The sequence below is a fragment of the Mesoplodon densirostris genome, chromosome 3 (genome assembly GCF_025265405.1).
Source record: "Mesoplodon densirostris isolate mMesDen1 chromosome 3, mMesDen1 primary haplotype, whole genome shotgun sequence".
In the NCBI taxonomy this organism is placed as follows: domain Eukaryota; kingdom Metazoa; phylum Chordata; class Mammalia; order Artiodactyla; family Ziphiidae; genus Mesoplodon; species Mesoplodon densirostris.
This window is the reverse complement of record NC_082663.1, coordinates 175,078,882-175,095,545: the sequence shown is the minus strand read 5'-3', so window position 1 is coordinate 175,095,545 and position 16,664 is coordinate 175,078,882. Positions and strand designations below refer to the sequence as shown.

At 40.5% G+C, this 16,664-nt stretch overlaps 1 protein-coding gene across 1 annotated transcript in view; it reads right to left on the bottom strand.

The window, feature by feature from the left end:
• RNF145 (ring finger protein 145) overlaps positions 1-16,664 on the bottom strand; it is a 64,119-nt gene that overhangs the window by 23,271 nt on the left and 24,184 nt on the right. The window contains exon 4 of the mRNA XM_060094982.1: positions 5,653-5,744. Coding sequence (XP_059950965.1) covers positions 5,653-5,744 — 92 coding nt within the window. The remainder of the gene's footprint in view (positions 1-5,652; positions 5,745-16,664) is intronic.

The following is a 16,664-nucleotide window of genomic DNA, read 5'->3' as shown; positions in this document are numbered from 1 at the left end:
GTGCCCACTATTCCTTTTCACTGACTGGACAAGTCTCCTCTTATTGCTCCTCTCAGAATTTCTTAGAAATTCTTGAACAGGTCATCTTTCAAATTAATTTAAGAATCAGTCAAATTCTCTTCCTTCTTGCCAATGAAAAGCAAAACAATATTTTTAGATTCTAATTTGTGTTCTATCCATATTATTGTTAGAAGAATTCAAAAACGGCAACTATTTTTATACAAACCTGGAAATGTATTAATCTACTACACTGTATGTAACATATGTGGTATTTTTTCCCACAAAGTACTAATTTTAGCCTTTAAAGAACTGATATTCAAATCACATGAAAAACATTCATAAAGGCATTAAGAAAGAGAAAAACACCTAATAATAAAGAAAATTGAGGCAGATCCCCCCCCCACCCCTTGCTCTCACCCTCTGTTCCCTTGCAGTGTACTCAACAGATCTCACTTTCTACCCTCACTTCTGGCTCGGTAAATTCTTTCACCACCCACATTGCCAGCCCCATCACCGCACTCCACAGCATTTTGGTGGCCCGTACGGGGAATGCCTCTCTCTCCTCTCTCTGCCTTTCCTAATCAGTCTTCCGATTGTAGTGATCGGCCTAATGACTTGGGGCAATTGAAGGTCCCCGGCCAGGGTTATTGCTCAGCGGGACCCAAGGCCTCCAGACGGGCTCCGACTCACTGTCACCCCAAGGGCTACGTTCTTGAAAGTCTTTTCTCCTCTTCAACACTGCCGATGGTCTAAGGTCCCTGGAGACCAGGGATTGCACATCCTGACTCTTTGGCGGACCTAGAGCCCAGTCCCGTATCGACGGACTGTCCCTGCCCGATGGGGTTGCGGTGTCCTTTGGGCCTAGCTTTGGGACTCCTCACTTCTAACACTTGGTGCATTCAGCAGCGGCAGCTCGTCTGGGGCAAATCCAGGCACGCTGTGAGATCCTATTTTCTCTTTCCATCCTGATCCACCAACGTCACCAAGTGCTTCAAACAAGTTGCTACAAAACCAACTGCATTCCATCAAGCTACAAATGGTGACAAGACAAGGATTCCAACCTCTAGAATCAATACAGTTGACTACTCTCAAACAGGCCTCCCAAAATTTCTATTCACACAGAATCCCACAGCCCCACAGCCGACAGGCAAACCCAACTGGGACCCAATGTTGCCCCTTCTCAGCAGGATGTAGCCCAAGATGATGTTGTTGCCCAGATGTCAATGATTTGACTCTGCTGATCTGACAGGGGGGAAATGTAGAGCTTAACAAAAGAACAGCCATCTTAGGCTGGGGTGGTCCTTTTAAGATAAGACAAATGCACTCTCCCCGCAATGGAAATTATCAGCAGTCACAAGCAGTTGGCATTCCAGGCCGATACAGCTATGACACACCCAGCCCTAACCACTAAACGGGTGGAGCATTAACCCAAGGGTGACCAGAGGGGACCATAAAAGAAGCCCAGTTTCTCTCCCCCAGCGCAGACCCCCTCTTGGTCTCCCCTGCTGCTCCCCTGCAGTGTACTCAATACATCTCACTTTCTACCCTCAGAAAAAAGAAAGAAAGAAAGAAATAGAAAAGGAAAACTGAGAAGAGAGGCCACCTAGTAAGATAAGTCAACAAAATCCTAGGGGCTAGGAAACAACTATCAGGCCACCACTCTTTCTCCACCCTGAGAAGAAGACTGAATTTTGCTCTCCGGAAAGGCTGAAATAGGCTCCTGGGCACCGTGCACAGCTCAGGGCGGAGGTGAGGTGCAGTGCCCAAATGAAAAACGGAGACTAAAATAAAAGTCTGCACCCAGAAAGATGAGATCGCTCTAGATCTCCAAACACTGCTGCCATGTTTATTGCCACCCAGCTCTTGTCACTGACACTAGCCTCCCCTGCAGGAGATAGAAAGATTCTTCTTTGGGGAAACTGACCCAAGTCCAAGTGAAAAGACCTACAAATACGCACACTTCGGGGTCCCCCCAAAAACAGCCAGTCCCACTTGACACCAAATGTGAAACATACCCGTTGGTAAGCCTTAAAGAAATTCCAATCGACAAATTAATAACTCACTTTAATACAAATGATCACACAAGGATATTTAAGTAAAACTTACAGTTTATCAGCCTCATATGGGGTCTAGGCATCAGTATTTATAATTTTTTATGTAATATAACCAGGTGATTCTAATCCAGGCTTAAGAAATACTGCTGTCCCAGGTAAGGCAAAGACCAAAACAAATGGAGAGAACGCAAGGAACAAAAGAAAGCTTCAAAGTAAATAATATATCTAAGAAATTTAAAAGACTGTCACAATAAAAAGAAAACAAACTCCAGGATATTAAAATATATAACAACAAAAGGGTTGTAAGATAAAGTTGGGAAATCTCAGAAACTAAAACAAAAGACAAAGAGAGAGAAAATGGAACAGTAAGAAAATTAGGGGCTCAATGTGGGAGGAACCTTATCCAATTAATAGAATTTCCAGAAAGGGATTAAAGAGAAAACAGCAGGGAAAAGTTATGGTGAGTTGAAAGGAGAGAGGCCTCTGGGGAATGATACCTGAGAGTAGAGAGGAGTGGTACAGGAGAAAGCCGATTTTCATCATAAAATTGTGGTATTTCTTGACTTTTAAAAGTAAGTATATTTCTTTGATTAAAAAATTAGCTAAAACTCTGAAAGAAAATACTCAGAGGAAATGCTTTAATATTAGGAATGATTAGGAATTTTCATTCTGGTATGTCTTACTTTCACTGTACTCATAGCTATGATATTTAAATTTCCTTGTTCAAGTTCTCAGAGCTTTCTGAGAATCTGCTGCCTGTGTTATAGTCGTCAGTTTGGCTCAAATAAAATTCTCTTTTTTCTTCTTAAAAAAAAAAAATTTCCTTGTTCAGCATGATGTAAACTTCCTTTAAGCTCTGAAAATTCCCATAAGTCTAGGACAGCACATTCGGTGTTCAGCTCTGGGGTTACAGGCTTCATTTATCTTCTTTCACAGAAGAGTATGACTCATATGCTGTGATTCTCTTTAAGAGAAGACTACTCCTCTTATTTAGGTGAAAGAAGAAAGGAGTCATACTGTTAGTGGAAATCTTTCCTATAGCTCCAGAAGAAAAGGAAGTTGTTTAACTTGACATGCCTATTCCAACTGACAATTCTGAATAAATCAAAATCACAATGTACTCTTTGGATTTCAGGATTCCACTGTAAGAACTATCTCCAAGAAGTCTGTAATCCTAAGAAATGATGGCATATTCAAATTACTTAATTTTTCATTAAAAGTTCATTAGTGAAATGGAAGAAAAGGAGCAGAAAGTTACTTTAAAATCAAAGTCTAAAGAAAATTGCTACTTAATAGTTTATGGATTTTGTTTTATTTCCAATTAATTGAATCTTAGTTGAGTAAACACACTATCATAACCACTGATAGGAAAAATTTAAGGAAATATACAGATTTATACTAAATTGCATCCATTATAGAATAAAAGAGAACACTTTATGAGTTTTCTAAACTAGCAAATATTTTCATACTTGGATGTTACGACTACTGAATATACCAATTCATGGGATATAGCCATAAAGCAACATTATTTTTGTGTCCTACTGTCTTAAAAGCCACTCTGTGAACTGAGTGTTCTCCTGCTCCTAAGGCAAGTCCCATACCTTTTCTAATCTAGCAAAGGTTACACAATCTAATCTAATCTAATCTAATCTCAATCTAATAACAAATAAAACTTTGAAATGGATTTAAAGTTGAGGGTTTTCCTTTATTCCAGCTGAGGCCTCCTATGGCATCACAGAAAACCTACAATTGTGAGAGGGAGTAGAGAGGTTAAGGCAAGCTTCTTCCTCTTTCTCTGCCGGCGCATGGCACAGTCTCACTCTTTTCCTGACTTACTCACGACTGAAGCAGGCAGGGAAGGAGAGGGAGGGAAGTAGAAAATTCTTACTGAACTATGTTCTTACAATGGTATGGTATTGGTGCTCCCTGCAGCTGGCGTATTTAAAATTGATCTCCTTTCTCCTGGGCACTTCTAAGGATTCTTCTGATTGTTCCCATCACTGTGGATCTCTCATCTGCAGTACCCTTGATGCTTGTTATGTACCCTCCTCTGGCTGTTTTTGGTTCTTTCCTCAGCTCCTTGGAATCTAGAAGTTCAATCCCTGTTGGAGTCTTCTCATCCTTTATAAGGGCCCTCTTGGGAGGACCTAAGAAAATTCCATTGACTCTTGGGGCCCTCATCTAGTCCACAGTAAACTAACATCCTTTGCCTACATAGATTAGATGATACAGGAGAACCCCGCAAGACATTTTCACTCCACGGTCAGAAACTCAACAGCCAGCCAGCCAGCCCAGTGCTGGCCTTTATATCAGACTAGAATTATAATACAAGCCATATATATAATGTTTAATATTCTGGTAGCATCATTTTATAAAGGTAAAAAAAAAAAAGTAAAATTAATAAATAATATATTTTATTTAACCTAATATCTCCCAAATATTATCACATAGACATTCAATCTATATTAAAAAATTAACAAGACAGTCTACATCATTTTTGTACTACGTTTGAGAAATTGGGTGTGTTTTATACTACAGTATATTTTAATTTGGACTAGTCACATTTCAAGGGCTCACAAGCCACATGTGGCTTGTTTTGGATGGTGTAGCTTTAGATATTGCAGGCCTAGGTTGGACACCAGTCTGTAGTATCCCCTCTAAGCCACAAAAAAATATGTGTCTCCGGGCCTCCCTGGTGGCGCAAGTGGTTGAGAGTCCGCCTGCCGATGCAGGGGATACGGGTTCGTGCCCCGGTCTGGGAGGATCCCATATGCCGCGGAGCGGCTGGGCCCGTGAGCCATGGCCGCTGAGCCTGCGCGTCCGGAGCCTGCGCGTCCGGAGCCTGTGCTCCGCAATGGGGGAGGTCACAACAGTGAGAGGCCCGCATACCGCAAAAAAAAAAAAAAAAAAAAAAATATGTGTCTCCAAATGGTCTACCACTAAATTCTCTAAATGAGAAGGGCCCAGCAGGTATTTTTAGAGAAAACAGCTCCCTAAAAAATCCTCCTCCAAATCCCAACATTCAACCTCTTAACACCCTCTATATGGGTGAATTTAAGAATTACATACTGGTTTTCTCTCACTTTCTTTTTTGCAACTTTGGCATGGTAGGGTCTAGTATTTCACTTTGGACTGTACTATATTGTTTTGGGGTCCTAGCCAACACTTCTATTTTAAGCATTCTGCTATCTGAATATTTCAATCATGTCTCAAGTTCTTGATGTTTCTGGCACTTTATTTTTGACTATAGGATAATGGCTTTCAACAACAGTAAACAATATTAAGACATTACATATTTCATTTTAATCTTACAAAGTAATTATTAGCTTTATTTTAAAATTAATCTTCCCAAATACTTACATTACCCTTAAAAAAACACAAGCAACTACAGGCTATATGTGATCATAAACATGTAAAATAAGAAACACCTATGTATGAGAGAAAAAGACTAACATTTAACAATGGCTATGTTTTGAAAGTCATCATGAATAACTTTGAGTTTTCCAATTTTTTGCATTAAGTATGAACCAATTTTAGAAGGTAGTAATTAAGATTGGTTGGTTCCTACGTACACTTTTAATTCTTTTATAATACTTACCTATTAAGGCTGTGGTAAACCGATTCATGGAGAGAGGTTCTAAATACATTGGTCCTTCATAGGCGGACTCCAGTTCACTCCTAACGTAGTCCCTAAATAAGTAAAATGATAAGAATGTATTAGATACATTCCAAGCACATATGGGAGACAGAAGCTGCTACAGCACAGCATTCTTATAAAAAGCATATTATGTTAATAACACCTCTCTCCACATCTATACTAAGGAAAGCTTTAGGTACAAAAAATTATAGAGGGATGGCCTTCATCTCCTTTGTCCATGCACTGGAAACAGAATTTACTGAAACTGAATTTTACTATGCAGAGAAGCAGCCGAAGCTCCACTTTGTGGGATTTTCTTTCTTCCCACAACCTTATTAAATAATTTATGCCCAGGAAAAAGCCAGTTGAGATGCTATCTCTCAAGCCTACTACTTAACTGATAACACCTAATACTATTATATTGAATTTCCCCCTCTTTTGACTAGCTTCCATCATCATCCCTCCCATCTTCTTTTCCCCAAAGTTTTGTCCCAAGTTATACTTAATTAGTTACAGGTAAAATCATAAACTAGCTAGCAAACTACCTTGTAGCAGGACAATCCTTAAAAACTGTCACTTTCAAGTCTACAGGGAATCTATAATTAGAATTATAATATTTAGTAGGCTACAAACTTATTTTGAGATAAATTTTAAATCAAATCAAATATTCCTTTTAAACCTTAATTCATTTAACATTGATCACTGAGAAATAACAAGATTTAAGTAGTGGCCAAAGAGCCTTTACACTCTGAGAAAACAGAACTTTTAGGGCAGAGGCGGGAAGCACAAAAAGGGAGAATTTAATTTATTATCAATAAGTTCAGTGGTAATAGTAGAACATGGCTGTCTTAAGTTCTTCTGACATCAAAGTAGGAAAGTTTGTGTTAGAAAAATTCTCCTTTTTCTTCACTGTACTTTATTCACTGTACTTCAATAGTTTTAATGTTTCAAGTATTTCTGAAAAACTCAGACGGCTGTATTTACTTTTTCCATGAAATTACTTCCTATTAGGCAATCAAGCTGAATTCCTTTAGCATAACATAGCCAAACAAGAAATGACCCTTACATAATCAGCAAGGAGAGTATTGCCAAAAATCAACATTAAAACCTAAAATATAAATTTAAAGCAGTTTGGGGAACAATTATAAAAACCAATGAATGACTAAGCTTCTTGGGTGATTTTGCAATTCTCCTCTATAACTCTAGGATTATTTTTAACAAATAACATATTAATAGTCTCTTTCTAGTAAAGAGAAAGCCAAATTCTCAAGGGGAATGATTCTAATGCAGTGGCTGTCAACCAGGGGTGATTTTGCCCCCTGACGGGATAGCCTGCAATGTCTGGAGACATTTTTAGTTGTCACAGCTTGGAAGGGTGGAGGGGTGCTACTGGCACCTAAGCCAAGATGTTGCTAAAACATTTTACAGTGCACAGAACAGCCCCCACAACGAAGAATTACCCACTCCAGAAGGTCAGTGGTTGAAATCCTGTTTTAATGTAGAGAGACACAAACGCTACACGTGCAAATTATATATAAACATCTGATTACTAGAGTAGTATAGGTAACCGTCAATGTAATTATTATACTTTATATAGCTTTAAGATAGAAAGCTAAAGAATTATGAAGTTTAAAATAAAATAGACACATAACTACCATTTACGTTTACGAAGTCTTTGAAAATGCTATTAAAGAAATAAATTTACACTTAAAAGAGATGTAGCTCTGAGTCCCAGTACTACCTAGGCCTTTAAAGCCAAATAATTTCTTTTTGGCCATAGCACATCCCTCTCAAATAGATCCAGTTTAAAAAGAGGCCACGTGGGACTTCCCTGGCGGTCCAGTGGTTAAGACTTCGCCTCCCAATGCAGGGGTTGCGGGTCTGATCCTGGGTCAGAGAGCTAAGATCCCACATTCCTAGCGGCTGAAGGACCAAAACATAAAACAGAAGCAATATTGTAACAAATCCAATAAAGACTTTAAAAAATTAAATTAAAAAATAAAAAGAGGCCAGGGAAAACCCATAAAGACAAAAGGCAGGTTGGTGTTAGCCAGGGGATGGGGGGAGGGGGAATGGAAACAACTATTTAAGGGAAGCAGGTTTCATTCTGGGGTGATGAAAATGGAATTAGATAATGGTGACGGTTACACAACATTATGAACGTACTATATGAACTTCGCTTTAAAAGGTTAATTTTGTTATGTGAATTTCACCTCAGTAAAAAAGGGGGGCCTACAAGAGCACTATCTCCAAGGGGAAAAGCCAAAAGATGGACCAAAAGGACCTCAGTCCCAGGAGCTCTCTCACAGAGAGGGGCGAGGGGAGGAGATGACAGAGTTGGGTTCCCTGTCTTATTTTCTCTCACGTTTGCTTTTGTCATCATATTACTGATGTTTCATAATAAACTCAGGAAACTCAACACTATCAAGAATTTCTGGGCTTCCCTGGTGGCGCAGTGGTTGAGGGTCCGCCTGCCGATGCAGGGGATACGGGTTCGTGCCCCGGTCTGGGAGGATCCCATATGCCGCGGAGCGGCTGGGCCCGTGAGCCATGGCCGCTGAGCCTGCGCGTCCGGAGCCTGTGCTCCACAACGGGAGAGGCCACAACAGTGAGAGGCCCACGTACCGCAAAAAAGAAAAAAAAAAAGAATTTCTTATTGCTGAGACATTTGCTAATTGTTTTGTATTATTTCCTAGCCTACTTTAGTTTACCCTCTTTTTAAAAGCCTCTTTATTTTTCTTTAGTCCCTTACCTTAAATTCTAATTTCACATAACAAAACTTCTAAGGAAAATTAATATTTTCTATACTTTTTTATTCTAACTCAGAAAGAATTTGCTGTATACCTATGTTGCTAGCACACTGCTAGGCCCTGAAAATACTGCAGTAGACAAGAAAGACATAGTTGCTGTTAGGATGAAGCTTACAAACCAGGAGAGGAGACATACATTAAACAAATACTTATGCTAACAATTATTAAATTACAACTGTGACAAATGCTGTAAGAAAAAAATATAGAATGTTGTAATGGTTTTTTAAATTTTTATTTTTATGTTCACAACTCTATTTAAAAATTACCTTCTATTATCTTCACTTCTAGATTCATATTTTTCCATTTAGCTAGTTTTTTCTGCCTTTTTATTTTAAATATCACTTATTTTACCTCTCATTCTATTTCATAGGGTTATTTTAAAGGGTTTAATGCAACTATTTCCTTTTCTTTTATCCTACCCTATGTTTCTTTCGTTGTTTTGTTGTTGTTGTTTTTAAAGTTTCCTCTTAACTTTCTAATTCTTTTTATGATTTTCTTTTTAGGTCTTTTTCTCTTTCCATGTTTCATTACTCTGTGATTTGTTGAGATTATAGGACACTAAGGGACGACTACATTCCAGAATAATCACCAACCTTTAGGCCACAATGACAACACCCTGAGTTTAAGCAGTTTCTTCCCACTAGCTCTCCCACTTTGCCCTCTTCTAAGACCCTATGAATAGCTCTCTCTCAATGCTGCAACCTCTCCCAGGACTGCCCAACCTGTCATTGCATCAATCACCCTACCAAAGAAATTAACATCTTTCCTAGGCACCTCAGACCCTCTCCCCTTTGCTCAACTCCTATCTCTCAAGACAGTCTTCAGAATTTCTCTGTTTGGCTGACTCACCAATAGGCCCCACCTCAGTAAAGACAGCCAGACCCAGAAAGCCTGCAGTCCCTTTGGGTCGGCCGAGCTTGGCTTGCCAGAGCCAGGGCAGTGGCTTTGGTGGAGGCTAAACTACTAGTCTTGCCAAGCAGCCAATACTTACCTATCTCTTCTGAGAGAAGAATCTGAGCACTGCCTCCCAAACTATACAGAAAAACTGGTGAAAAAAAAAAAAAAAAACTGGCAACATTAACAAAGATCTCTATATCTAAGTTATGTACAACTTCAGGGAATCTCATGCTGGCAATGAAAACTCTTCGTTACTCAGTCTCAACAGAGTGGGTCACTTACAACAGTAAAAAACAAGACAGTAAGTCTAAATAAGAAGGATCCAGAGAAAGAATTATCCAAAATTCCATGAGTCATTTTAGGCCAAAATTTACTCTGAGGCAAGAGCCATGAAATTCTATTTTTAACAGAATTTTATACCTATTTTAAGACTGAATCAGATGAGATGTTCAAAAGCAGTATTAGAATTTTTAAATTTAGATTTAAAGAGTAGAATGCATTAACTTAGTCAGAAGCAAGAATTCCTGCATTCTGCTTGTAACTGAATAAAATCTTCCCCTTCTTAAACCTCTTTTTTCACTTGTGCAATCTGTGCAATGCTAACAATTAATGCTGAGCACCAGTAAACTGAACACTTTGAAAATCCACTTCTCTACACCCCTTGTGGTAGACTACTTTCCTGTGGTTGCAACTATTTGGGGGCATAAGGAATGTGTAAGATGTATAAAAAGAGCCCCAAGGATAGCTTACAAAAGGAAAAACTCTTGCTATAAAGAGAAGTATACAAGTTATAAAAAAATAAATAACAACAAAACCTAGGAGCTTATCAATTCATCAGCTGATTAAAGACCTTTATTTCTAAGTCTCTCAAGCAACCTGGCTGCGTCACTGAACAACCTAGGAACAATCTGTACATTCTGGCCACTTAAAACTTTCAAACAGGGCTTCCCTGGTGGCACAGTGGTTGAGAGTCCGCCTGCCGATGCAGGGGACACGGGTTCGTGCCCCGGTCCGGGAAGATTCCACATGCCGCAGAGCGTCTGGGCCCGTGAGCCATGGCTGCTGAGCCTGCGCGTCCGGAGCCTGTGCTCCTCGACGGGAGAGGCCACAACAGTGAGAGGCCCGCATACCACACACACACAAAAAAAACAAACTTTCAAACAATATTAATTCCAAAGAAACCTAATCTATTTGTACACAGAACAAAGTGGTGAGCCCTCCAAGTTATCTTTCGCAATATGTGCGAACAAAAGGCACTGCTCAATTTAAGAGATCCCAGATAATGAGATGTTCTTTTTTTTTTTTTTGGCCACACAGCGCAGCATGCAGGAGCTTAGTTCCCCAACCAGGAAGTGCAGAGTCCTAATAACCACTGGGCCACTAAGGAATTCCGTGTTCAAACACCGGGATTTGAGTACCTACCACACCCTAAGTGCTGTACTAGCAATTGAACAGTTCATTTACCCAGTTTCATCATTTAAATCTTCTCTGCCACACGGCCACCCTATTTTCTCTCTTCAGCTTCTTTCTGACCACCTACTAAATATTTAGTGCCTTGATCTGATAATGTTCAAAAGAAGAAAACATATCTGACACTGAAGTGGACCAATTTTATTCCTGTCAAAATTAGGAGTTGAGTATATAATGATAAAATTCATTTTACAACTCCTTTATCTAACAGCAGTTCTCAACTGAAAAAATCTTGTTCCCCGGGTGACAACGTTTGGCAATTAGTGGTACTTTCTGGTTTCACAGCTGTGGGGAAGGGGTATTCTGCAATCTGTTAGCGGAGCCAGGGTGTTGTTAACATCCTGTAATGCACACAACTGCTCCATAGCAAAGAATGACACAGCCCAAAATGCTAACAGTTCCAAAAGAGACAAACCCCTCATCTATAGCTTTGAATTACAAAAGCTTTCATAAAGTGGAGACCTAGTTATCTGTATTGACACATAAGTAACTCTTGGGAAAGTTTTACATTTGAAATCATAGTTACACACCCAAGACAAGGATGAAAAAGAGTACACTTTTATCATTTGAAACCCATGGGCTCTTAAGTCATAAATGTACAAAATTGATACATTGGTTCATAAACCTAAGAATAATACAAGGCATTTAAGAATAATGAAGTTTAAAATTTTAGAGAAAAACACTTAACTGTGGATGTAAACCATGAAAACACTCTCACAGTAATGGTCACATCACTTTGTACAATTTCTTTTTTCCCTGTAGTTCTGGATAGTCTCAATTTTAAAGTAGGATTGACGCTGGAAAATACATTCCTTAGATCACTCAAAATGAAAAGCATAGTTTAGAATTTTAAGTATTAAAGAACCTGACATTTATCAAATTCTAATGAGTTCAATTAGAATATTAATATTAAATGTTCATACTAACTGAGCTGTGCCCATGGATTTTCTAAAGTTTAATTCTTGTGAACTGCAAGTTATACCCATTTTATAAACATATTCTAAACAAGTTTTTATTCACTTAAGGAGAATCAGCTTCATTCTATGAGTAAAGGAATACCTTGGAGATACTGGGGGTTTAGTTCCAGACCACCACAATAAAGTGAATACCACAACAGAGCAAATCACATGAATTTTTTGGTTTCCCAGAGCATATAAGAGTTACGTTTACACTATACTGTAGTCTACTAAGTGTCCAATAGCACGACGTCTAAAAAAAAGTACATACCTTAATTTAAAAATACTTTGTTTATAAATAAATGCTAACCATCAGCTGAGCCTTCAGCGAGTCATAATCTTTTTGCTGGTGGAGGGTCTTGTCTCAAGGTTGATGGCTGCTAACTGATCAGGGTGGTGGTTGCTGAAAGCTGGGGTGGCTGTGGCGATTTCTTAAAATAAGATAACAATGGATGGAGGACCTTCAAGATGGCGGAGGAGTAAGACATGGAGATCACCTTCCGCCCCACAAATACATCAAAACTACATCTACATGTGGAACAGCTCCTACAGAACACCTACTGAACGCTGGCAGAAGACCTCAGACTTCCCAAAAGGCAAGAAACTCCCCACGTACCTGGGTAGGGCAAAAGAAAAAAGAATAAATAGAGACAAAGAATAGGGACGGGACCTGCACCAGTGGGAGGGAGCCGTGAAGGAGGAAAAGTTTCCACACACTAGAAGCCCCTTCGTGAGCGAAAACCGGGGTAAGGGTGGCGGGGAAGCTTTGGAGCCACGGAGGAGGACACAGCAAGAGGGGTGCAGACAGCAAAGCGGAAAGATTCCCACACAGAGGATCAATGCTGAGCAGCACTCACCAGCCCGAGAGGCTTGTCTGCTCACCTGCCAGGGCGGGCGGGGGCTGGGAGCAGAGGCTCGGGCTTCGGAGGTCGGATCCCAGGGAGAGGACTGAACACACCCTGAAGGGGGCTAGTGCACCACAGTTAGCTGGGAGGGAGTCCGGGAAAAAGTCTGGAACTGCCTAAGAGGCAAGAGACCACTGTTTCAGGGTGCGCGAGGAGAGGGGATTCACAGCACCGCCTAAATGAGCTCCAGAGAACAGCATGAGCCACGACTATTAGTGCAGACACCAGAGACAGGCATGAAACGTTAAGGCTGCTGCTGCAGCCACCAAAAAGCCTGTGTGCAAGCACAGGTCACTATCCACACCTCCCCTCCTGGGAGCCTGTGCAGCCCGCCACTGCCAGGATCCCGTGATCCAGGGACAACTTCCCCGGGAGAACGCATGGCGTGCCTCAGGCTGGTGCAACATCACCCCGGCTTGCCCCACATTCCAATTATAACTACCGGACCCCTCCCTCCTCCCAACCTGAGTGAGTCAGAACCCCCTAATCAGCGGCTCCTTTAACCCCGTCCTGTCTGAGCAAAGAACAGACGCCCTCCAGCGACCTACACACACAGGCAGGGCCAAATTCAAAGCTGAACCCCAGGAGCTGTGCAAACAAAGAAGAGAAAGGGAAATCTCTCCCAGCAGCCTCAGGATCAGTGGATTAAATCTCCACAATCAACCTGAGGTACGCTGCATCTGTGGAATACCTGAATAGACAATGAATCTTCCCAAAATTGAGGCCATGCACTTTGGGAGCAACTGTAGACTTGGGGTTTGCTGTATGCGACAGACTAGTTTCTGATTTTTATGTTTATCTTAGCATAGTTTTTAGTGCTTGTTGTCACTGGTGGATTTCTTTATTGGTTTGGTTGCTCTCTTTTTTAAAATTACTTTTTAAATTTTAATAATATTTACTTATTTTTTATTTTAATAACTTTATTTATTTTATTTATTTTTTCTCCCTTTTCTTCTGAGCCGTGTGGCTGACAGGATCTTGGTGCTCCAACCGTAACTCAAGCCTGAGCCTCTGAGGTGGGAGAGCCGAGCTCAGGACATTGGTCCACCAGGGACCTCCTGACCCCACATAATATCAATTGGTGAGAGCTCTCCCAGAGATCTCTGTCTCAATGCTAAGACCCAGCTCCACTCAATGACCAGCGAAGTCCAGTGCTGGACACCACAAGCCAAACAACTAGCAAGACAGGAACACAACCCAAACCATTAGCAAAGAGGCTGCCTAATATCATAATAAGTTCACAGACACCCCAAAACACACCAGTGGATGTGGTCCTGCCCACCAGAAAGACAACATCCAGCCTCATCCACCAGAACACAGGCACTAGTCCCATCCATCAGGAAGCCTACACAACCCACTGAACCAACCTTAGCCACTGGGGGCAGACACCAAAAACAACGGAAACTACGAACCTGCAGCCTGTAAAAAGGAGACCCCAAACACAGTAACTTAAGCAAAATGAGAAGACAGAGAAATATGCACCAGATGAAGGAGCAAGGTAAAAACCCACCAGACCAAACAAATGAAGAGGAAATAGGCAGTCTACCTGAAAAAGAATTCAGGTAATGATAGTAAAGATGATCCAAAATCTTGGAAATAGAATGGAGAAAATACAAGAAATGTTTAACAAGGACCTAGAAGAACTAAAGAGCAAACAAACAATGATGAACCACAAAATAAATGAAATAAAAATCCTCTAGAAGGAATCAATAGCAGAATAACTGAGGCAGAAGAATGGATAAGTGACCAGGAAGATAAAATAGTGGAAATACCTACTGCAGAGCAGAGTAAAAAAAAAGAATGAAAAGAATTGAGGACAGTCTCAGAGACCTCTAGGAAAACATTAAATGCATCAACATTCAAATTATAGGGGTCCCAGAAGAAGAAAAGAAAAAGAAAGGGACTGAGAGATTTGAAGAGATTTGAAGAGATTATAGTTGAAAACTTCCTTAATACAGGAAAGGAAACAGTCAAACTTAAGTCCAGGAAGCGCAGAGAGTCCCATACAGGATAAATCCAAGGAGAAACACGCCAAGACACATATTAATCAAACTATCAAAAATTAAATACAGGGCTTCCCTGGTGGCGCAGTGGTTGAGAGTCCGCCTGCCGATGCAGGGGACACGGGTTCGTGCCCCAGTTGGGGAGGATCCCACATGCCGCGCGGAGCGGCTGGGCCCGTGAGCCATGGCCGCTGAGCCTGCGCGTCCGGAGACTGTGCTCCGCAACGGGAGAGGCCACAACAGTGAGAGGCCCGCGTACTACAAAAAAAAAAAAAAAAATTAAATACAAAGAAAAAATATTAAAAGCAGCAAGGGAAAAGCAACAAATACCATACAAGGGAATCCCCATAAGGTTAAGAGCTGATCTTTCAGCACAAACTCTGAAAGCCAGAAAGGAGTGGCAGGACATATTTCAAGTGATGAAAGGGAAAAACCTACAACCAAGATTGCTCTCCCCAGCAAAGATCTGATACAGATTCAACAGAGAAATTAAAACCTGTACAGACAAGCAAAAGCTAAGAGACTTTAGCACCACCAAACCAGTTTTATGATAAATGCTAATGGAACTTCTCTAGGCAGGAAACAGAAAAGAAAAAGACCTACAATAACAAACCCAAAACAATTAAGAAAGTGCTAATAGGAACATATGTATCGATCATTACCTTAAATGTAAAGGGATTAAATTCTCCAACCAAAAGACACAGACTGGCTGAATGGATACAAAAACAAGATCCATACATATGCTCTCTCTCTACAAGAGACCCATTTCACACGTAGGGACACATATAGACTGAAAAAATGGAAATCAAAAGAAAGCTTGAGTAGTAATTCTCACATCAGACAAAATAGCCTTTAAAATAAAGACGATTACAAGAGAAAAAGAAGGACACTACATAATGATCAAGGGATCAATCCAAGAAGAAGATATAACAATTGTAAATATTTATGCACCCAACATAGGAGCACCTGCATACGTATGGCAAATGCTAACAGCCATAAAAGGGGAAATTGACAGTAACACAATCATAGTAGGGGACTTTAGCACCCCACTTTCACCAATGGACAGATCATCCAAAATCAAAATAAATAAGGAAACACAAGTGTTAAATGACACATTAAACAAGATGGACTAAATTGATATTTATAGGACATTCCATCCAAAAACAACAGAATAGGGCTTCCCTGGTGGAGCAGTGGTTGAGAGTCCGCCTGCCGATGCGGGGGACACGGGTTCGTGCCCCGGTCTGGGAGGATCCCACATGCCGTGGAGCGGCTGGGCCCGTGAGCCATGGCCGCTGAGCCTGCGCATCCAGAGCCTGTGCTCCACAACGGGAGAGGCCACAGTAGTGAGAAGCCCGCGTACTGCACAAAAAACAAACAAACAAACGAAAAAGAACAGAATACACTTCTTCTCAAGTGGTCATGGAACATTCTCCAGGATAGATCACATCTTGGGTCACAAATCAAGCCTTGGTACATGTAAGAAAACTGAAATCATATCAGGTATCTTTTCTGACCACAGAGCTGTGAAACTAGATATCAATTACAGGAAAAAATCTGTAAAAAAATACAAACACAGGGAGGCTAAACAATACACTACTAAATAACCAAGAGATCACTGAGGAAATCAAAAAATACCTAGAAACAAATGAAACTGAAAACACGATGACCCAACACCTATGGGATGCAGCAAAAGCAGCACTAAGAGGGAAGTTTATAGCAATACAATCTTACCTCAAGAAACAAGAAAAATCTCAAATAAACAACCTAACATTACAGCTAAAGCAATTAGAGAAAGAAGAACAAAAAACCCCCAAAGTTAGCAGAAGGAAAGAAATCATAAAGACCAGAGCAGAAATAAATGAAAAAGAGATGAAGGAAACAATAGCAAAGATCAATAAAACTAAAGGCTGGTTCTTTGAGAAGATAAAC